At 40.2% G+C, this 24,384-nt stretch overlaps 1 protein-coding gene across 3 annotated transcripts; it reads right to left on the reverse strand.

Annotated features, from left to right (window-relative positions):
* On the reverse strand, positions 6,528-15,012 carry LOC109225292. 3 transcript variants are annotated; one of them, XM_019389910.1, is made up of 11 exons: positions 13,609-15,012; positions 12,516-12,750; positions 12,295-12,428; positions 12,137-12,205; positions 10,689-11,183; positions 10,510-10,578; positions 9,338-9,502; positions 8,518-8,734; positions 8,026-8,367; positions 7,173-7,301; positions 6,528-7,090 (listed from the first exon to the last, which is right to left on the reverse strand). In XM_019389910.1, exons 1-10 carry the CDS (start codon positions 14,851-14,853, stop codon positions 7,186-7,188), a joined length of 3,087 nt encoding a protein of 1,028 aa, XP_019245455.1. In that variant the 5' UTR covers positions 14,854-15,012; the 3' UTR covers positions 6,528-7,090; positions 7,173-7,185. The 3 variants fall into 3 exon arrangements, with proteins under 3 accessions (XP_019245455.1, XP_019245456.1, XP_019245454.1); XM_019389911.1 differs by having other exon boundaries at positions 6,528-7,301; positions 12,295-12,422; XM_019389909.1 differs by having other exon boundaries at positions 6,528-7,301.

Raw genomic sequence — 24,384 nt, forward strand, 5'->3', positions numbered from 1 at the left:
GAGAAGGCAAACTGGGAACTAATTGTGATGGCTCATACAAAATCAGGGCGACAGCAAGCAAAGGGTCTTTCCAGCTGGAAACAATGGAAGGAAAATTACTACCAAACAATTAGAACGTCGCCCACCTCAAATACTTCAACTCTAAGTATAGACGTCTCCCGAGTCGTACTCTTTTTTCCTTACCCGAGTTTTGTCCCAATTGGGTTTTCTCGGGGAGGGTTTTAACGAGGCAACGAAGAGAGCGTCTTAGAGAAATATGTTCATCGCTCGACCTATCAACTACTTTTCCAGGTCGACCAATGAAGGGACTAGATAGACTGGACTTCAGAAAAACATGCAAACTTCAATGTATGTAAACTTCTCCAATGTATGTAAACTTCACCAATGAATGTATAAACAAAGTGAAATATTCAAACACATGAATTTTTCATCTCCACCTAGTTCATACATTGCGCCAAGAGTCACACATTCGACCTCGCTCGAATCGACTCACATTCGACCTCGCTCGAATCACATAGAGTTAGACATTCTACCTCGCTCGAATCGACTCACATTCGACCTCGCTCGAATCGACTCACATTCGACCTCGTTCGAATCACAGAGTCAGACATTCGACCTCACTCGAATCGACTCACATTCGACCTCGCTTGAATTTACTCACATTCGACCTCGTTCGAATCACATAAAGAGTCAGAAATTCAACCTGGCTCGAATCGACTCACATTGGACCTCGCTTGAATTTATTTACATTCGACCTCGCTCGAATCACATAAAGAGTCAGACATTCGACCTCGCTCGAATCGACTCACATTCGACCTCGCTCGAATTTATTCACATTCGGCCTCGCTCGAATTTATTCACATTCGACCTCGTTCGAATCACATAAAGAGTCATACATTCGACCTCGCTCGAGTTTAATCATATTTGACCTCGCTCGAATTTATTCACATTCGACCTCGTTCGAATCACATAAAGAGTCAGACATTCGACCTCGTTCGTATCGACTCACATTCAACCTCGCTCGAATTTAATCACATTCGACCTCGCTCAAATTTATTCACATTTGACCTCGTTAGAATCACATAAAGAGTCAGACATTCGACCTCGCTCGAATCGACTCACATTCGACCACACTCGAATTTATTTACATTTGACCTTGTTTGAATCACATAAAGAGTCAGACATTTGACCTCGCTCGAATCGATTCACATTCGACCTCGCTCGAATTTATTCACATTCGACCTCACTCGAATTTATTCACATTTGACCTCGTTCGAATCCATAAACAGTCAGACATTCGTCCTCGCTTGAATCGACTCTCATTCGACCTCGCTCGAATTTATTTACATTCGACCTCATTCGAATCACATAAAGAGTCAGACATTCGACCTCGCTTGAATCGACTCACATTCGACCTCGCTCGAATTTATATACATTCGACTTCACTCGAATTTATTCACATTCGACCTCGTTCGAATCACATAAAGAGTAGACATTCGACCTCACTCGAATCGACCCACAATTGACCTCACTCGAATCGACCCACATTCAACCTCGCTCGAATTTGTTTACATTCGACCTCGTTCGAATAACTTAAAGGGTCAAAAAATCGACCTCGCTCGAATTGACTCACATTCGACTCCGTTCGAAAATTATTAACATTCGTCCTTGTTCGAATCAAGCAACATTCGACCTCACTCAAATTAATTGAAATCGACCTCGGCCGCGTCAACTAAGTCGGGAACTCTTACAAAGGAAAAAACATACGAAGAAAAACGAAAAGAGCCAAAAACATACAACAAAAAGACAATAGCCATTACATTCCAAAATAGAGAATATCTTACAAAGGGCCAAAAAGACCCCCCCTCCAAAAAAAGAAAAAGAGAAAGGAGCAAAAAACTAAGTACAAGAAAATCACACTGCATCATCACGCTGCATCATCTACGCTTGCGCCATCGCCACCTTCACCACCCAGCCCAGCAGCACCATCTCCACCCTCGCCCGCGCCATCATCGTACTCATCGTCATACCAAGGATCATATGCAAGCCCATCCATGTCCTCTTCATCATCGTCGTTCCCCGGCGCGGCGGAGTCATAACCACAAGCAAGCTTGGCATCAGGTGCCTTAATACGGGCATCATCAAAGTCGGCCTCAGGAACCTTCCCCGCAGACATCAAGCTCCTATATACGTCCAGCTTTGCCTCAGCATGGATCCACATCTCATATAAATCACGAGGAACGTCGGGAAAAGCGGAAGCACGAGAGGAAGAAGGTCGAACCAACAACTGTGCCTTCTCAGCCTCAAGGGCGGCGACTTGCTCACTTAGGCTCAAAACTTTTTTCTCAAGCCCACCAATCTGCTCATCAAGCCACGTCTCCCTTAGCAAGGCCGTTTCCGCATCGGTTTCATGCTCAGACCTAAGGACACGGATAGCGCTCTCTAACGTCGCCGCCTTTGCCACAACTGCTACTCGAGCCTCCTCGGACCTCACCAACTCGGCCACCTTCTCAGTCAACTCACTACTCAGACCGGCAACTCTAATTGAGCTTTGCTTAAGCTCAGCCCGCAAGATCGTCACTTGCGCTTGAAGGTCGACGCATTCGGCCACGACCCCCTTGATCACCTCGAGCTCTTCATCCTTGGCCCTGAGCAACCCCTCAAGCTCACTACATCTGCAAATAGTTTGCACAAGTTCCTCGTCCTTCTGATCCAAACCGTGCACGCATCTCACGATACTTGTCACGATAACAGACATACTTCGAAGCCATCTTCTGAAAAATGAGCTTCCGCCTCTCTTCTCAGCAGGCACTCTCGATCTCCAAAATGAAAGTCTGAAAAAGAAAAGAGAGTAAGAAGAAGACCAGTAGAGAGAAGAAAAAGACGCAAGTTGCAGAAATGATACAAAAAACTTACCCTCAGAGCCATCCCGGATATGCCAAGTGACAAGTCAGAATCCCGGAGTGCCTGAAGGATCCTGTTTTCGGTGACAGAGCAAAAAGGAGCAAAGGAGGGGACCATGCTGACCGTATCCTCCAACAAATCGCAATCCAAAGGAATTACGATCGAGCGAGAGGATCTATCTGTTCTCACCTCCACCCGCGTAAGCCCTTCGTTGAATATCCTCGCCTCCTTAGGATCGACATCGGAGCCAGACTCGTAATTATCTACGATCACTCTCCTCGCCCTCTCCTCAACCGAATATGGGACGTTGGCCTGCCCTGAAGTTGACGGACCACTCTGAGTGATTACAGCTGCTTTTGGTCGCCCTCCTTCTTCCACGGAGGTGATCTCCACGTCAGAAGGAGGCGCGATCTCTACATCCAAGGACACATCGCCCCTCGGCTCGTCCATGGTCAACTCAGGTCTACTCCTCGCCGGCTCGAGACTATCAGCCTCTACCCTTCGCCTTTTTAGCGGAGCCTCTCCACTTTCACCCTGGTCTGACTCATCGACCAAGTGAAACACTGTAGAGGCCGGAATCCCGCTAGTGTTGCAGCAACCTAGCGGCTTGGACCGTGCGAGGTCGGGGTCTGAGGAATAGCAATGGCCTGATAAGGTTCACTTGCAGCAACAGCGAGTACGGGCTCGGCCAAAATACCCAACTAGCGAAAAGAAGGAGTAGGAGACCTCGCCCTCCTTGAAGCCTTCTGACCTATAAACGAAGAAAGATAAATAATATATAGGATAGAAACGATGATATAAAGGTCAAAATAATCAAAGTCAAAGGTAACTCACCGGCCGCAGGTCTACGCCCAAACCTCTCATTAAAGTGCGACCACTCGCGAATCCCCACAGTATGAAGCAAAATCTGACTCACCCACTCGCGAATGTCAACGACCGGCGAAGGAGGATCCCGCTTGGGTGCGAAAAGAGGAGAACGATCAGATCTCCTGAAATAAACAATGAAGTCATTTGGGAGAAGAACATTTACGAGCAAAGTTCTACTCCTCAGGGAATCTGCTTGGGTTCGATACCACGTTCTCTATCTTCACGTAGAAGAAATTTTCCCAAAAACGACGATTAGTTTTATCGTCCATCTTCACCACCAACCCCTTGGTCCCGCAGTGGCGCATATGAATCATCGTGCCCCTATGAAAACTTGGGGCGAAGAGATGAAGAAGATAGCGGATAGAATACCACGGTTGGCCAGCTCCTCGTACTTGACAAACATAAGGAAAATCTTGTATATGTATGGAGAGATATGAGCCGGGCACACATTGTAAAAATGGCAAAAATCTTCCGCCAAGGAAGGAAGAGGAAGTATGTAGCCAACAACGAACGGGTACGCGTAAAATGCGCAGTACCTTGGGCGATGTATTTGCACTACATCACTACCAGCAGGGATCGACATAGGCCGGGATTCACCACTTAGTCCTAAAAGCAGCAATCGCCGCCGCATCCATCTCATAAACAACGGGTTCGGGTTCATCCTCATGTGGATTCTTGAAGTCTGACATAGCCTTCCCCGAACGTGGAATTATCTCATCCATGGTGGGGAAGTTTTCATCTTCTACCATGGCTGCTCCTTCTTCATGAGGAGGAACATCCACAGCCAGTGTTACAGGATCAGATGAAGCACTAGCCATTTTCCTGATTGTATGCAAAGAGGAAATGCAAAGATGAAGGAGATGACAATAGCAGAAGATGCTGAAGGGAGAAAGAAAACACAGACGCTGGAAACTTGAAGAAGGAAAAACTCAGGTTTCAAAGGCTCTAGAAATGCAACAATTGAAATGAGGAATACCTATCCCTATTTATAAGAATATGGGCACCCCAATCGAGAAAGCCCAAACGCCACCTCATTAACTTCGAAAGGAAGAGGCACGAGAAACGATGTAACGTATTGGGAACATGCGCCATAATGACGCATGATGAAATGATGTCATTTCAAACTGACGTAATGGTCAAATGTGGCTCTTGAAGCGCCACGTCATCACCTTGCCATAAAAGGGTCACTCCTCGGCCAATGTGCTCAGATTTTTCAAAATTACAATTGGCGAAGTCCGCCCGCCGAGCTCGCCCAAAAACAACCCGGACAAGCGGATGGACTAATTATATGGGTCAAAATCTAATCAAAGGGACATCACCTGAAATAAGAAAATCAAGAATCAATTAGGCCAAGGTCATGCTTAAGAAGCAACACTGGCGAGCCGAGCAGCGAATGCCGAGGTCGAGCACTCAGATCAGCTAAAACGGCTAGTTTAGCGATAAGATATTTTCAAAGAATATTCAGAGGAATATTCTTTGTATTTGTACTTTCAGTAGGTAAGGGAATGTCCCATATAAGTAGGAATAGGGAGAGAAAGCAGGGACATCTAATTCTCTATCTTGATAAGCTCTCCCAGGAAAAGTTGACTCCCAGATAACTACAAACATTATTTTTATATAAGATTCGATTTGTTGTGTTGTTCCAAACTTTTCCACACCAGATCCGATAAAGTATTTGATGTTCTCACATTTGGTTATCTTACATCATTGTCAGAAAGAGGATCATCCACCTCGTTATACATTTGGGTGAATTATTCTCTTTATTTACCGTTGTTGCCATTCATCATATTTATTGCTTGCCTTCATTCCCTCATTTATTCACAAGAATATCACTAAACCTCTTTTTGACTTTTAGTAGTTTTAAATGCGGTTTCTAGGTTATTACTACCCAACAATCTTGAATCTAGGACTTATTATATTTAACTAGAATTTACCTATCATCATTTACTTAATTAGTTTAGCAAAAAGGTTTAACACTTTTTGGTCAAACAGTTAGGACTTAGGATGGACTGGAATTAGTTACTATTCTATTATTATTTCTTATTAACTGTTTGAAATATTTTACGTTAGGATAGAATTAATCATATTGGTATTAGTTAGAACTTAGGATGGACTGAATTAGTTACTATTCTATTATTATTTCTTATTAATTGTTTGATATATTTTATCCATATTCCGATATTATTTTTAATTTCGGGATAACTTATTTTAGGATTAGTAACCAATAAGGGATAAGGCGATACTAAATTTTTATTCCAAGATTATTTTTGCTTATCCATCACACAAATGACCACTAAAAAATTACTTTATACTTCACATTTTTATTATGATTTGACCAATCAAATAACTTTTAACGTTTATCTTAGTTTTTTTCATATATATTTCTTAATACTTTTAGTGTTAATATGTTGTAACATATAGAAATTTTTATTTATTTTATCTAGTTTACAATTATTCAAGAAAGATTAAAATATTACTTTCCTAATTAAGACCGAAACTTTAGAAAATTTGGCACCCGTGGCCCGAACTCTTTTGTTCAGATATATATATATATATTTTTTCATTTATGAGTTTTGTGTGAGAAGTTTTTTTCTTTGAAAGACATTCTTAAACAATAAAATTTAAACAAACATGTCTGAACAAATTTTTTGCAAGAGTATAGAACATTTAGCACCAATAATGAAACGAAATTTTTGACTTTCAGCAAAATCCAAGAACTGAATAAAGGGCAAGGTAAAAGATGTTCACACCTTGACTTAACCCTCAAATGGAGATTCAAACCTTTCCCTTAAAGAGCAAACAAATACAAATGCATCCTGCAGAACCAATTCTAATTTGATCAGAAATTATGCAAACAGGCACTGCAAATGAATCGAAATCTTTTCTCTCTTCCAAGTTACAATTCTACTTTTGTCTTTATGGATGTAACATAAGATTTCACCAAATACATACAACTTATACACATACAACTTAAGGGTACAACTGTGACTAAGGTCACACACCTCCTCCCTTTCCCCAATTGAGGAAAAAGGGGAAAAATCGGAATAATGACCTACTGATACTATGCTTACAACATATCTTGCTAGAAAAGAATGCCAAAACCAAAATCAATGCAATTCATGTCTCGCTGCATCTTTCTACTCTGTTTGTAAAGGATCCACAAGCTGTGCTTCTGCACATTCCTCTCAGTATTCTCCGTGTTCAGAGCTGCCTTTTTTTTTTTGTCCGAGAGCATACCTTTGTGCGCACAAAACTCTTCCAATATAGTCAAAGGCCAAAGGCCTGGAGAACAAGCAGTCTACATTCCTCACTGCAGCCTCTGCAAGAGCAATCTCCAGTTGACATGGTGCTAATCCAAGTACCTCATCTCAGATTTGACACTTCACAAATTTGATACCAACCTTAGATATTTTCTCACCATCCAATAGTTAAATGTGGCAACTCCGGAGGGTCACTGCTTATAAGATTTGCCCATAGATTTGCAAGTGTGAGGAAGTAATGCTCTCCATTCCAGTCGATAAGTTTCATCCCTGATTCATTGCAAGGGTAAAAGAAGGTAAAATGAAATTAGCAGACTTGCGAGAATAATACACAATGCGTGGAGGTTGATTCCCAAGGAATTTTAACAGAATCAAGCAGTTCAAAAGTTTTACTATATTCTTATTCTACCTGCACCATTCAAAGTAACAATAAGAACAAAGTTATTGCATAAGTTTCAGCCTAGGACTACACCTAATTCTTCAATCAGATAGACTCGTTTTAATTGTTTGTGACATTTCCCAAATTTGTTTCTTCCACAATTTGTTTATTTGCTAGTTCTTTTGATAAATATGATTTCATTGTTTGCACCAAGAAGGTGCCAAAATGTATGGCAGAAAGACCTTTGGTTCCCTTATAATAGCACGGAGTCCAAAAGGTCAGCAAGAATATTCTTTCACGCTTTATATCTCTACCAGTTAAATAGTGGAAATATACAACTATCTATAGATTCACAGATATGCCACTAAAAACAAAGTTCCATGGGTAAAGCAGACTTGCTACTGAATGCACTTCCAAATGGAAATTAGCTATTCATTTTTTTTTTAAAACTCCTTTTTTAAGTTTTAATATCCTGTTATGTATCTCCAACAATAGGAACCGGTACATTGTCATGACTCTATGGCTCTTGCTACTAACTATGGCTTTGTCACGAAAACGGTAGAAAGTGCAATGACTATTCACTCTGGAAATTATGAACCTGTAGAATTAGTATACCTGGAAATATTTCCACAGTTAGAAGTGACAGCCTACACACTTTTTTCTGAGCATAGAGATGTTTTTGAAGGGTAAGTGCATCAAGACTACGAATTAACTTGATAGAGTCCAGCAATGAAGCAACAGAACTCCCATCTCCAGAAGAAGCAGAGTCTAACATACTCGACACAGCTTCTCCAAGACCCAAAGAGGACCACATAGTGTGACATTCATCCAGCACAGAATGAATACTTGTACACTGAACAGAATTCAACCAAATCCAAGGTTTGCAAAGTTTCACAGATGCTTCAAGCACTAAAGTTACCCGATAGATCTCACCCAGGGCCCGGATGAATTCCCTTCCTGCATTTATCATATTAAATGAGGTACTGGAACAACGAAATCAAATCTTTCCTACAAAACAATTTCATGGAATTCCCTATTATGGGCCAACAAACTTTTCATTAAGCCATTTTTTGTGGGCCATGCACCAATAAGATACAGATAACGTACCTCTAGGGAGAGATAACATATGACTCTGAGCATTCATTTCCAATATCTTCTTCCATATACAGGAGCCATGTTGCAACTCTTGGGCACAAACAGAGATCATTTTATACCATACTGAAACATAAACTGATTGCTCCTCCAAAGATCCTGATCTCAAAATCTTTAGCATCATTGTAGCATGTCTTACAAGATCCACTGTTGTTCCCAAATCATTCTCCACCTAATTACCAGAAAATAACATGTAAGTATAGCAAATCAAAGCTTATTTCTTCTTTCTTTCTTGTGTTTCATGATAACAAATGAATATACAAGCACAATATCAAAAAGGATGACTAAGTACATGGGATTTTATACGAAACATTTTTTTTATGAGTGGATTTGTTAGAAAATATTCAGTATTGGTTTGAAATTCAAACCGAAAAAAGCCGTACATTAACATTATTGCCTTGATTAGGCCTGGGCGTCAAGCTGCATCTTGTTACAACGAAATGCCCAAGCTCAAAACAACTCTTTTTTGTCCGACGACAACCAAAGGGACTTACCCAAGTTTGATTAAATTGTTAGCCAAGTTTGTGATATCTCGGTTCAAAAATCAAGAAGTCTAGTTCAATAGAATTACAAATCTGGATACCATGTAGTTCAGAAGCTTGCTGGATATATTCAGAAAACTAAAAGATTCTTTTTTTAAAATGAAAATTTTTTTAATACTCTATTAGTAAGTAACATCATAATTACTTAATTGATAAGTAAATTAGGAGTTAAATCTAAGAATATAGCAGTTTAAAAATTTCCTAAGCATTAGGAAATGGAGAAAATGGCATACCAATGATAGTCTCCTTGATAAGTGGTAGTCTGATTCAAGTATTTGAAATTCTGGTTCCTGCAAAATCTCAATAAATGCACTCATACAAGCATTCTGAGGTAAATGTTCTTCCAAATGGCCATCCTTGCACATAGCATTATCCAGGTCAATATCCTTGCAAGCCTCCTATAAAATGAAATATATTACATATAACATCAAGCACTGAGAAAGAACTTTTTGCACATCATATTGAGGAAATAAAAGAAAAAGGGCAAATTCACACCTTATTAATAGTTTTTTTTTGGGTCTCGAAACTATTAGAAACAGAGAGCCACTGAAACCTAGTGAATCAAGGAGGCATATGAAAACATGAGATGGTGGTGAAAAACGATTCCCAAGGACCTTAACCTAAAATAATTTATTGGAAACCGAACAGCTCTGAGTAGCCAGCTCCTATCCTTGAGTTCCCCGAATTGAGCACCACCTATTTTTAGAAGATTCTTATTACCAGGTCTAGCAAACCTAATTGAAAAGCACCTGTTTTCAACTCCTTGAGGACAAAAGTGTGGATCTCGATAAAGCACAGAATGAAGAAAAGAACCCAAAGAGGGACAGAAGTTTGGAGACCAAAAGGCTCTTTATTTCAAATTGGATGTCATGTTTTCACTTTGGCCCATGCTAAACCAATGTCCGCTTCCCAAAATGGAATACTAGGCTCTATTATATTAAAAGCATGCCAGAATATGGCAATGAGATTTAAGCAGCATGAACAATCAACGTGACAGTTCACAGTTGTCAGAAAAAAGTAGTCTCAGCTATGCTAAATGGAACGCAACTACTAATAGTATGATTAAGTATGAACCCAAGCAAGTGCACCCACCCAGTAGGGGTTGTATATGTCAGTTCCACAAGAAGTTTCCATTAAATCTCAGAAATACAGTGTGCATTGCATACAAATTCTAGGTTTCATCTACGGAAACTTCCTCCTTTTATAAATATGAAGTTCCATGACATAGTAACATGTTCTACATTTTCCCAAACCTAGTTAGATCCTCGGGTATCGGAAGCAGGACTTCTACACTACAAAAGTTGGTAATCTCACAAATTGGAAGGGGAAGAGAAAAGAGGACATTGTTCATTAACAAATGTCCGTAATATTCAGTAATATATGACATAGATAAAAGAGCACAAACCTCAATTTCCTTATTAAGAGTTGAAATTTTTGCTTCCTCTACTGGAAGTCCATCAATGCTTTGAGCTCTCTGGAAGAATATAATATAAACAAGTCAATGCACCAGTACACAAATTAAGCTGGTTCTCTGTATGTGGAACTACTGACGACAGTTCAAAATATATTTAGCAACACACAGACCTTAAGCTCATCGAGATGGCGTTTAGCATGATAGCACAACTCCTTCCTTAATTTAGAGTATAAATCCAAATAATTATCCAGATTGAGTTTGGAAAAGCTTCTCTTTGGTGGATCCTCAGAAGTAAGAAGAGAAGTATCGTTATCCGTTCTCATTGGAGAAGAGCCATCCTTAAACTCCCATTCACCATCATCCAAGTCATCCTCACCATTCACCAGATTTGAATTTGAGACTGAATCTTGTGGATTGTCACTAATGCTATTTGGCACTTGAACAGAGTGACCAGGTGAGATTTGTTCAGCTTGGCTATATAAATTTGAAATGAGATCATTAATGGAAATATTTGAATCTGGACTTCTATCATTCTTCGAGTAAGAAGCATTATGGGGGACAAAAATATCTTCAATATTAGATGAACCATCAATCTCCTGCTCTTCATCACCAAATATTGATAGGGGAAGAGCCCCTTTATGATTCTCTAACTTTGACTCCTTCACCTGGATAATAATCAAGATTAGGTAAGGAAAGGTTGGAAATAAGTTGCCCAAACACTATACTTACCTAAGTTCAAAATGTAAAAAAGAAAAGCTCTGCCAATCTGGGTAGATGATGCAGTTCTCAACTCTAAACGTGGCAATTTAAGAGAATAAAGAGGCTGAATATAGTAGTTACTTTACAAGTATTTCATTTAATTAAATGTTCCTACCTATAAAAACAGACCAAAAACCTACAAAAGAATTTCTATAAAGAAAGAGAAGAACAGTCCAACCATTATACACACGAGCATCCCTAATCATGCCAAGAGTAAACTTAGAGAATTATTATTAATGTATAAAAGGAAACATCATTGTTGGAAAGAGCACAGAGGAATAGAAAGCTCCAAATGGCCAAGCATATCTGGAGAAGGCATACTCTGCAGAATCAAGTGTAGATGGAACAAGGGAAGAAGAATTTTGCAAGAGACACATGCAGGCGTCATGGTTGTTGGAATGAAAAAGAGAAGTGACGAAGATTGGAACTTCATATCAAAATTTTAGCACCTTGCTTATACATTTAATGTAAAACAGAAATACCATGTATTGATAGAGAGAAAGCATTCACCACGACCAAAATGCAACGTAGAAGGAACAAACTGTAGCAAAGTTCAATTGTTAAGCTAGGTTGAAAAGAAAAAAATGAGAAAAGGATGCAAATGGAGTAAACTAAATGCTGAACGAACAGTTATCTTTAACAAAGTCCAAAAATGTTTAGCAAACAAAAAAAGAATGGGAGTAGAGCCAAAAGAAACGAGTAAATACTAAATACAGACTATCTTCAACAAAGTCCAAATTGCTAACAAAATATATGAAAATAAAAGGAGAAAAAAGAGGAAGAAGCAATTAATCTTTTCCCCAGCCAAAAAAATAGAAATTTCTTAACCAAAAGTAGTGCCATTAAGTCAACAATTGACCTGGTCTTTATCATCACATTCAGAAGCTTGGAGTTCATAATGAGTAACATCATTAACCTTCCGTTCTTCCTGCGCAAAAGGATAAAAAGAAGAATGGCCTATAAGGGAAAAAACTCCAATATTGGTATACAATAACAAAAATATCAAAATAAAATTACCTCAGGTTTCAATCCAGAATCTGAAAATGCTGTCTTAAAGTCCCCAAAATCCTCATCGGTTTCAGCACTCCCAACAATTGGATGAGGGTCCAGTGAACCATTACTCTCTTTTTGTTCAACTCTACCGTCTGATGCTGAAATGTAAACGTTTTTAGATGCAATAGATGGTTCAATATCAAATCCAAGTATATTGTCAGGGTGAACAGAAGAAATTCCATTACATGTTGCAAATAGATCAATTGGTTCATTTGACGTGGCGAATAAATCAATCGAACCATTCAGACTATTGCCAAATCCAGAGGAATATGCCTGCCAGTCACCAGCGTGATGTGCCTTAGAATCAGCTGTTACCGATCCGTTAGATGTTGCAAACAAGTCGGCTGAGCCAGTCAAGCCATTATGAAAATCGAAAGAGGATGCATTAGTTTGCTGCAATTCTTTCGCCTCTAAGGTAGCCTTCACACAAAAAGAACAAGATTAGTGAACCATAAACACCTTCATGCGTACAAACTAGCAAATAAGTACAAAAATGTAACCAGTCAAGAAATCAATCAACTATTCCTCAATCTTAAATTAGCTGGAGTCACTCTATGAATCCTCTATGTTCATTCTACTAAATTCAGGCACATTTCATCCCAATATTGAATAATTTGCCGTTCAGGGTAAATTAGGAGTTCACTTTCCCTGATACAACTTCTAAAAAAAAAAAAAACATGACATAGTGTTGATAAATAAATAAAAGTAACCAAAATAATAAAATTGCATGAACATGTGAATGGACAAAATAAATTACCCAAAAATACCACTAGAACAATGTGAAACACATAGCAAGCAGTTCTGAAACTGCAATGACCACAAAAAGTTACATCTTGCCACCCAGAAATTGAAGGATGGGAAACCTGAAAAGTAAACAAAACCGCCTGGAATTCTTGCCCTACCGTCAAAATTGATGCGGATGACTACAATATTACATGTTCATAATATGAGTTTAAAACAGTGTTTCGAAGGCACTATCAGCACTGAACATAAGATTAAGATGAATTATATAATTTTATTTCACTTTTGGTGTAAAGAAGGCTTCTTAGATGATGTATTTTCTATTTTAGACAACCTAGTATCGTTATAATGATCTACTACAAGACTACTTTTGCTCTCTGTCTGTAATGGTTTTACTACTATAAGCACACCCTTTGTGCTAATGATTTATAATATTACTACCTTACTCAACAAATATGAGTTTAAAGCAGTGCGGAGAAGGTTTTTACACTAGTGCACAACATAACTATTATCGATGGTACAAATGTCAGGCTTTACCATATTGTTACCATCTTTGACTGTTGACATTGAGTAAGCATCCTTGAACTCCCATCCATCATCATCATCGTTGACATCATTGTTGTTGTGAGCATCATTCAAATTTTCACTTGAGCCAACAGCATTGAAGTTTGAATTCAACCCACTAATATCTGGACTAGCTGCAGAAATCGACCTCCCAACATCGGATCCAAATCCACCAAAATCGAAGTCCCATCCACTTAAAGTTGAACTTGGTGCATTTACAGAAGAACTATAACCATTTGAATTGGGAACGAGCCCCCCACTTTCAGTCTTAATCTGCCGACTCTGATGATCATTCAAATTTGTGAGACCATCCAGACTCAAAGTTCTATTCAAACCATTCTGATTGGATTTGGACACATGGAAAACCGGATTCCACACACCAAAACTAGAACTTGTGAAATTTGCTGAAGAACTCGATGCATTCGACTCGAAATCAAACCCAGTGCTTTTGATCTTGATCTGCGGACACTGTTCATTCAAGCTTGTTACAGCATCTACACTCAAAGTTCTGTCCAATCCATTCTGATTAGACTTGGACAAATCAAAGTCCGGATTCAACATAGAAAAATTTGAATTTGATACATTTGTACTTCCTGTCTTGATCTGTTGAACCTCTTCATTCAAGCTAGCCAGGTAGTTCAAGCTCTGCACTCTACTAACACAAGGAGAACCCGAATTGGGATCGAAACCCGACCCATTCAACTGGAAAACGGAATCTTTGGAATTCGACTTAACACTATTCAAACCTACCAATTTATTGGAATTTGAAAGTGACCTATTTTGTGATTTCAAGTTGTGATCTTGGTTGTATAAGTTTGAAATAACTGAACCAAATCCATAACCCAAATTGGAATTAGAACCGTTATTTCTTACTTTAGTATTGGTATTCGCTTCAGCAGGATTTTGTTTCTCTTTACCCACGTCATCTTCTTCTTCTTCTGCTTCGCCGAATAATGAAAGTGGAAGAGCACCACAAGGTTTTACCCACCCAGATTCAGAAACGGAAGGACTATTACCAAAAGGGTCGAAGGGTTTGGATTGGGTGAGGGAGGATGCTGTGGAAGGTTCAGATCCGCTAGGGTGTTCGACGAAATCACCCCATTCATCGTCTTCAGCAGAGGGGTTGATTGATTTGGGTGGTGGGGTGAACTGGGTGTTGAGGTAATTGGTAGATGCGAAGGTGAAATCGCCGAAGCTGTCATCGTCGTCTTCCGCCATAGTTGTCGCAGCGGGCGGTTGTGCGCGGCGGTTTTGCGTCACCTTGTTCCCCCCGACTGTACGAGGCTGTTATGTTCCATTTTGCGGTCTCAACCGCCCAACTCCGACTAGCTTTAATTCCCGAGTACTCCTTTGGTCACGTGCTAAACTCTTCCTACTCAGAGCATGTTTGCAAAGTCACTACAAGCTAATATAATTTTTAAAATTTTCTTTTACTAGTTATTTTTAATTATTAGTATAAATATTTATTTTTAAAAATACACTTTTTAAGTTCATACCTAACTTTCTTATGTTCACATGAATTGGTGAAAAAATCAATTTCTTTATTAACATTTTTTATTAGTTAAATTAAGTAATAATATTAATTATTTTTAAGATATAGATTATTTTTTATCATATTATTTACTAATTTATAATTATTTAATATATTTTTATGGGATAATATTTATTTAAAATACCTATTAATTAATTAATTTTTTATATTTATTATTTACATATACATTTGTCATATAGTAAAATTTATTCATATGTTAAAGTAATTTTTTTTATTTAACTGTGTAATTATAATTGTCCAATCAAATATGGCAGTGGAAATTATACTGTAACTAGGTTGTGATAAACAAATATGTCATTACAATTACTATATTGTACAATTACTAGGGTGTGTAATTATTACCCGGTGCGTAATTGTTACCCTAACAATTACGTTACCAGGTAGATCCTTAATGTAAAACTAATACTCATATTTAAAAATAACTTTGAATTTCACTTCTTAAATATACCCAATTTCGTTCTTCGGGGAAAAAAGTAATACCACGTCGCGAGACCAGGATGTCGAGCTCGAGGTCGAAGCTCCTTTTCAATGTCGAGGTCGATATCATTTACCGAGGTCAGAAGAAGGCATGCTTCGAGATGATACTGTTATGATTCAATAACGGAAAGAGCGAGATATCTGCGACGGGTTAGAGATCACGGCGTAAATTTCGGAATGGATTGGTCTTCAGCGGTTAGACATCTATCAAATATGATTTCCTACTATAATTAAAAATGTACCTTATTTAGGATTCCCCTACTATATAAAGGGGGATCCCATCATTTGTAGAATGTTGTTCATTGATAAGAAAATATACGTATATTATTCTCTTGCTATTTTACCTATTGTTCTTCAGAGTTGTTTTATCATTTATTCTCATAATCATACCTCAAGACCGTCACACGTCGGGGTCGAAACTTAGCTTACACACTGGTTTGATCTACTTTACTGTTTAACTTATCTATTTAATCCCTTGTTTATCAATTGGTGTTGAGTTAAATCACATATCCTTAAAATCATAATGCAAGTTTAATTGTTACTCGAATTTTAGGGTAAACAGTTTGGCGCCCACTGTAGGGCTAAGGATAACAGTGATTGTTTCAGTGCTGATTCTCATAACACACATTATTTTCACACTTGTTCTTGTCAAGTATTTTTGCTCTCAAGTTAAAGTATGTCAAACTCACAAAGCGCACCCGTACATGGTGATGATGGTCTTGGATCTCACCGAAAAAATGACAATGCAATTGCTCCGGGAGCCGGGGTGCCACCGGCTAATCTCGGGGGAGTACCGGTCGTCGACCTAGTCGATATCAGTTCGCACATTGCTTTGAATACGAATTTAGGTGCGGACCCCGAAGGGAGTGTGCGCAGGGAAGGCCGATCTGGTGGCCAAGGAACACAGGGCGTAGGAGACAGGGGAGTTAGTCTCCAGGTAATATTCGAGATGCTGCAAGCTCAGCAGGCCGCTATTGCTCAGCTTCAAAGTCAACATAGAACTCCGAGGTGTGGTCGAGACGGAAATTACTCGATGTACCGAGCCAGTGCCAGAAAGGTCGAATGGTAACGGATCAGGGACTAATCCTACAATAATGAAAGAATTGAGTCGGGAGAGATGGAAATCGAAGATAAAGATAAAAAAGTGGAAATATACAACTCCCGAGTTGATAAGATACCGGGGGCACCCCCGATCATAAAGGGTTTGGATTCAAAAAACTTCGTGCAAAATCCTATTTCTCAAAGTGAGACTTCGAAGCCCATTCCTAAGAAGTTCTGTATGCCGGATATACCTAAATACAATGGGACCACCAATCATAATGAATACATCACTTTGTACATGTGCGGAATAAAGGGAAATGACTTGGAAGACGATGAGAACGAGTCCGTTTTGTGGGAAAAATTTGGGGATACTCTATCAAAGGGAGAAATGATTTGGTATTACAACTTGCCACCAAATTCCATCGACTCATTTGGCATGTTAGCAGATTCTTTCGTGAAGGCACACACCAGGGCTATAAAGGTCGCAACAGCCAACAAGGAAATCGGACGTTTTCAAGATAAGGCAAAGGGATAACAAAATGCTGAGGGAGTTCGTGTCCCGATTTCAGATGGAACGCATGGAATTGCCGCCGATCACAGATGATTAGGCCGTTCAAGCTTTCACCCAAGGGTTGAACGAACGGAGTTCGATAGCGTCACGACAGTTGAAACAAAATTTGGTTGAGTATCCAGCTGTGACTCGGGAAGACGTGCACAATCGGTATCAATCGAAGATCAGGGTCGAGGACGACCAATTAGGAGCCCTTTCCGGTTCAGTGCATCCAAACAGGTTGGCAGTTAAAACCTCGAGAGACGTTGATAGGGAACCAAGGTCGAATAGGGAACGATATCAGCCATACACCGCAGATCGAAGGAGCAACGGTTCAGGACGCAATTCCGCTCGGAATGATCGAAGAAATGATCGAGGACATAGTTCTCGGGGACTTATGTGCAAAATTGGTTTTGACAAACATGTCGATCCCATAGAGGCACCTCGGCTATCGGAATATAACTTCAGGATCGACGCATCAGGCATTGTATCGACAATCGGAAGGATCAAAGATACTAGATGGCCCAGACCCATTCAAACCGATCCTTCCCAAAGAAACCCAAATTTGATGTGCAAGTATCACGGGATGCATGGTCACAAAAACCGAGGATTGCAGGAAACTAAGGGAAGAGGTAGCCCGTCTATTCAAAGAGGGTCACATTCGAGAGTTCCTTAGTGATCGAGCTAAGAATTATTTCAGGGAAAGAGACGCCAATAAGAAAAATGAACAGGAGAAACCCCAGCATGTCATTCATATGATCGTCGGAGGGGTCAATGTTCCACAGGGACTCATATTCAAACGTACTAAGGTGTTAATCACTAGGGAAAAATGAACCTGAGATTATGTGCCCGAAGGCTCCTTATCATTCAACGACAAAGAAACAGAAAGCATTGCTCAGCCACACAGACGCTCTGGTAATTTATATCTTATTAAATAAAGTTCAAGTTAAGCGTGTTTTAGTGGATCCAAGTAGCTCGGCAAATATCATCCGATCGAGGGTCATGGAGCAACTCAGCCTACAAGATCAAATCTTTCCTGCAGATTGGGTCCTAAACGGCTTCAACATGGCCAGTGAAACAACTAAAGGGGAGATTATTTTACTTGTGAACGTAGCTGGAACCATTCAAGATACCAAGTTCCACGTAATCGAGGGCGACATGATGTACAATACCCTACTCGGGAAGCCTTGGATCCACAACATGAGGGCAATTCCTTTGACTCTCCACCAAATGATGAAATTCTCGATGTCGGACGGTGTGAAAACAATGTACAAGGAGCAGCAAGTTGCAAAGGAAATGTTTGCGGTTGACGAGGTAATACCGGTATCGACGCTATCAACCTCAGAAAGGTTGAGCATCAAAGGTAAACAGGAAACCAAAAGCAATCACAGCCACCAGCCTCGACTGAATCGGGAAAGTAGGAGATAGAAGAAGAAAAGGAGGATTTTCTGACCCCTCGAACCTTTATTGTTCCCGAACACTCCGAGCCACCAAATCAATAGTCGAAGAGCTGGAACAGGTTATACTGATCGAGTATTTTCCCTAACAAAAGGTATATTTGGGAACGGGGTTAACCCTCGAACTCAGGAAAAAACTTATCCAATTTCTTATTGATAACATGGGTTGTTTTTCTTGGTCCCATTTAGACATAACAGGGATCCCACCGGAGATAACGACGTATCAACTAAGCCTGGACCCTAGGTTTTAACCGGCGAAGCAGAAGAGAAGACCCCAACCTAAGGTAAAGCATGCATTTACAAAGGACGAGGTAACGAAACTTCTCAAAATAGGGTCCATTCGGGAGGGAAAATACCCCAAATTGTTAGCCAATGTAGTCGTAGTCCCTAAAAAGGGGAACAAACTTAGAATGTGTGTAGATTATAAGGATTTAAACAAGGCACGCCCCAAGATTCTTTTCCACTACCTAACATCGATTGCATGATCGATGCCACGGCTGGCCTTACCTTTATCGATGCCTATTCTAGGTACAATCAAATCCAAATGAACTGAGAAGACCAGGAAAAGACCTTATTTATCACCAAATATGGAACATATTGTTATAATGTAATGCACTTTGGGCTAAAAAATGCAGGAGTTATTTACTAATGCCTTGTAAATAGGATGTTCGAAGAACAAATAGGTAAGTCAATAGAAGTTTATATTGACGACATGCTAGTTAAGTCCCTACACGCAGAGGACCATTTGGCTCATTTGCAGGAAACTTTCGAGATTTCGAGGAAATATAACATGAAACACAACCCCGAAAAATGTGCTTTCGGGGTCGGTTCGGGCAAATTCCTAGGCTTCATGGTGTCAAACTTGGGGAGCGAGATAAATCTTGATAAAATCAAGGCCATCGACGGCATCACCATCGTGGGCAGTGTAAAATCCATGCAAAGGCTAATTGAGCGAATAACTTGCTTTAGGTCGATTTATCTTGTGGTCATCAGATCGAAGCTGCAAATTTTTCTCTTTACTTAAAAAGAAGAACGATTTCACCTGGACCCTGGAGTGCCAACAAGCACTAGAGGAATAATAACTTGATTATGGCTCGGGGACTCACCGTTATCCGACACAAACCCTTGAGGGTCATGGTGACTTCGAGGAAGCCACCCGATACTAAAGTCTCGAACACACCATTCAAAGCATAAGATTGTGCTAACAAAATTTACAAGGCAAAAGACATATTTATAATGACCGGGAAGGAATTCAAGAGAAACTTTCTTTTATATATTAGAAAAGGGATATGTACAAGAGACCGTCAAAGGTCTTACAAAAAAGAGAAAGAAAATAACTGTCAAAGGTCTTACAAAAAAGAAAATAAAATCCTAACTATGCCCGGGGCTGGCTTCTCCCTCGGAGCAGCTTCTCCTTCGGGCTCCTCATCGTTATAAGACCTATCGTGGCAACCTTCATCACCATCATCATCGTCGGAGGAGGAGAGAAGCAACCTAGCATCGGCTTCAAGCGATTTAGCTTGAGCTATTTCTTTAGAGAGGTCATAACCTCGAAATTGGATTTCCTTGATGGTCTCCCTCCGAGATTGGAACCTCGCCAAGTCATTACTCCATCACTCTCGATCGGAGGCCTCCCTGCATTTTAGCAGCCTCAACATCAGCCAAGTACACGGCTATAAATTTATCAGCCAAGATCTTCATCTCCCCGACTTCTGTCTTGGCCTCAACAAGCTCGCTTCGAGCTCCTCGATCCTTTTGGCTTAGGCCAAACTTTTCTCTTTGATGCCCCAAAGTTGGACCTTGGCCGATAATAATTCGGCCAAGGCGGCCTCTTTCTCCGCAGCAAGGTGGTCCATGTTCTCCTTCCACCAATCGCAGTCAACTTTGATTTGATGGACCTCCCCTCGGAGCAACTCGAGCCTCTCCATTTTTGTTGCAACTGAGATACTGAAGTATTAGCCCCCACAGTTGAGTCGAGTAGAATGTACTCTTTTAAAATTATAGTTACCTGCGCATCTAGCTCGGCTCCTTCTTTAGGAGCCTGGGCCAAGTCTGCTCGGAGGTCTCTGATATCCTCTTCTTTCTTCACATAAAGGCATTTGAGGGCATCCCTCTCCTCGGTAAGTTTCTTGAGATCGGCCTCACACTGACTCAGCTCGGCTTGGGACTTGTTGAATGCTTCCGATGAAGCACCATAGTCTATGAAGAAAGGAAAGAAGTCAGCAAGAAGAAAATAAAATTAAACGTGATAAATGGGAATGATGTTTACCTGGTTCAGGATGTGATGTGCCTCGTCAAAAACCATCGACGCATCTAGGTCAGAAACTTCATCGACCCCCACAAGGCAGCCGCAGAATATGTCTTCCCCATCATGGGTCGTTCCCATATTGGGGGTTTCATTGCTCGAGCCTCCCGAAATTGCCCTTCAGAAAAGTGAGGGCCGAGCGGGGAATCATCGATAGTGATTGCCTCATGCAAGTCGCTTGGGGCACTCTCTGCCTTCCAAATAGCCCTGCTACCGGACCCTTCGGGCACACTCGCTGTTTGTTCGTCACGGCAGGAAACCTCTTCTGCCCCTAATGACTCAGGGACTTTGCTCGGAGTACCTTCCGAGATCTCCTCGGTCCGAGGATGAGTCTTCTCGACCATCACCGGCCTAGCTGCCTTCGAAGCCTCGATGCTTCCCCTCTTTTGAGGCACTAGCTCACAACTAGCGCCCTCCCCCTCCTCTTTCTCATCTCATAGCTTTTGGGCTACACCGGTAGACAGAGTAATAAAATCGTCCTTCGACTTGCGAGCCCTACTCTTCTTAGGCTACGGGGTGTTGGAATGCGAGGTCCTTATCCTCTTCTTATCCTTGGCCGGTTTGGGAACCACCTCTTCCCCAGGTGGCGTCGGCCTCAATTCAGCGACGTCTTCGAGGTTTGTATAAAAGGGAGTCAGGTATATATAAAAGTAAATGTCCCAGAAAAAGATGTCGTAAGCAAACAGGGTAAACTTACCATGGTTTTTAGCCTCCCATTTACCCTTTGCTAAGTCACGCCAGCAACGCTCAGCATGAGAGGAACTTGCAACAAACTTTCGAACACAGTCTTCGAGGTCGGGGACTGTCTGAGGCATCCAGGAGACCGCTGCATAACAGATGAAAATGTTACACAAAGCAAAAAATAAAGCGCGAAGATTAATGGCTAACACTTACATTTTGGGTTCCACTTATCGGGGAACGGCAGCTTCTCCTCGGGGATGAAGTCGCATGTCCTTACCCGCACAAACTGGCTCACCAACCTTGATCCTTGTCCTCGTCAATACTTGCAAAAAAGGACTTCGTCGATCGGTGTTGGATCTGGATTAATCCTCGAAAGAGCTTTGTTCGATACAGCCGCATAAGATGGCTAAGAGTGAATTCCAACCCCTTGGCCTTAAGCGGAGAAGAAGCGCATCATAATCACTATGCGCCAGAATGAGGGGTGAACCTGGCCAAGGGTCACCTAGTACGTCTTGCAGAAATCGACAATAACCGGGTCGAGGGGGCCCAATGTGAAGGGGTAAGTGTAAAAACTTAGAAGCCCCTCCACGTGAGTAGTGATGCTTTCTTCGGGGGCGGGGATCTATAACACAACCTCGGGCCCCCAATTGCAATCTTCCTTCATCGATGTCTAGCTATTTTGCTGTTATCGAGAAAATATACCTCGATACGTGTTCACATCGGCCAGGGACCGACGAAGGGTTCTCGACTTTGAAGTCATTTTTTAGAACACATGGGCCGGGAACAATCTCGTGAAGGAGCAGTTCCACCGGCGTTTTGTCACCGACCGAATGGAAAGAAGAAGTAGAGCCTTTCTCCTTTTGAGGGACGGTTTTGGAGGTTTTCACCATTGATTATGATGAGATGAAGCAAAAAGAAGTGGAGTTTGATATTTTTTATCCTAAAAGATTGAATCAACAATCGGAGGAAGAAAAAAGATGGAGAGAGGAAAATACTTAGAGAAATTGGTGAAGGTGAAAGTAAAGTTTGATTCAAATGGGAAACCTGTATTTATAGGTTCACGGTGACGGTTCGGTGGTGCTAGTGGTCGGCCGCCACTAGCAAACATTTAATATTTTGGGGAAACGAATCGATGAGACATTTCAGTCACCTCGAGCGCTTATGTCACGGGGATGATATCATCATCGGGGCCTCCAAAAAATCAAGGTTCAAGTTGTTTCTTATCATTTTATTCTAAGAAACGAGGGGACTATCTGTATACGGTGGAAATCGGGGCTACCCAATTTCGTTCTTTAGGGGGGAAAGTGATACCACGTCGGGAGGCCAGGACGACGAGGTCGAGGTCGAAGCTCCTTTTCAATGTCGAGGTCGATATCATTTACCGATGTCAGAAGAAGGCATGCTTCGAGATGATACCGTTATGATTCAATAACGAAAAGAGCGAGATACTCGCGACGGGTCAGAAATTTTGGAATGGATTGGTCTTCGGCGGTTAGACAACTGTCAAATATGATTTCCTACTATAATTAAAAATGCATCTTATTTAGGATTCTCCTACTATATAAAGGGGGATCCCATCATTTGTAGAACACTGTTCACTGATAAGAACATATACGTACATTATTCTCTTGCTATTTTACCTATTGTTCTTCAGAGTTGTTTTATCTTTTATTCCAATAATCATACCTCGAGACCGTTACATGTCGAGGTCGAAACTTAGCATACACACTGGTTTGATCTACTTTACTCTTTAATTTATCTATTTAATCATTTGTTTATCAATTGGCGTTGAATTAAATCACATATCCTTAAAACCATAATACAGGTTTAATTGTTACTCGAATTTTAGGGTAAACAATACTATCACATTTTGTGACACAAATTATTTTATTAAAATAAAATAAAAGGTTCAATTTAAAATATGTTCAAACATAAAATTTCTGAAACAAACTAAAAAAGGATATCATGTAATACAAAATAAAACAAACTGGGTACCTCTCTAAGCACTAAAAGTAATACTCCTACTTAAAAAGAACTTTAAAAACTCTTAAATGTACTATCACATTTTTGTGACGTGAATTAATTTATTAAGGTAAAAATTAAAAAATATTTATTCGTAAAAAAATGTAATTGAATTTGTAATGTGATTTATAGACACATGAATTAATTTGATCCAATAATATGAAGTAAAAAAGATCAAAAGTAAATTGATTAAACAAACTTGAATAGAATACAAGCCTGGTTATAGGATCAGCTTCTCTAGAAGCAATAAAAATTGTGATATGAAGAGCAAAACAAAAAGAATATTGTTAAGAGAATAAAAGCTAATTTTGTCTTTTTTGCATACAGATGTTTGGTGTCTTACAATAGATACAAATTCTCCTATTTATAGCTCAATTCAAGAAGACATGGATCCCCAAATCAAGCTCTTCTTTAATATGAATAAAACTCACCTTGATAGTTGCATAACAGTTGAGAATTAATGCAAAGATTCTTTATAACGATATTCATTGAATTTGTCTTTTCAAAACGATATCTTACTTTCGAATTTTTCCCCTCGATTTTAACGAACTTATTCAGTACCAGTCACATGTCCGTAACCGCTGCCAGCCATTTACTGATTCATATCTTACTTGTCTTTACTTTCACGTATCAACTCGTCGAGCATCCACTTGTCGTTCATCAA

Source organism: Nicotiana attenuata, chromosome 5, assembly GCF_001879085.1.
Source record: "Nicotiana attenuata strain UT chromosome 5, NIATTr2, whole genome shotgun sequence".
Lineage (NCBI taxonomy): Eukaryota > Viridiplantae > Streptophyta > Magnoliopsida > Solanales > Solanaceae > Nicotiana > Nicotiana attenuata.

Excerpts from the sequence above, each read along its gene's own strand:
- LOC109225292 (XM_019389910.1), bottom strand. The coding sequence starts at position 14,853 with ATGGCGGAAGACGACGATGACAGCTTCGGCGATTTCACCTTCGCATCT. Across the intron at positions 12,206-12,294 it reads ATTCTGGATTGAAACCTGAG|GAAGAACGGAAGGTTAATGA; the intron begins GTAATTTTATTT and ends CCTTTTGCGCAG. Across the intron at positions 8,368-8,517 it reads TATGTTATCTCTCCCTAGAG|GAAGGGAATTCATCCGGGCC; the intron begins GTACGTTATCTG and ends TGATAAATGCAG.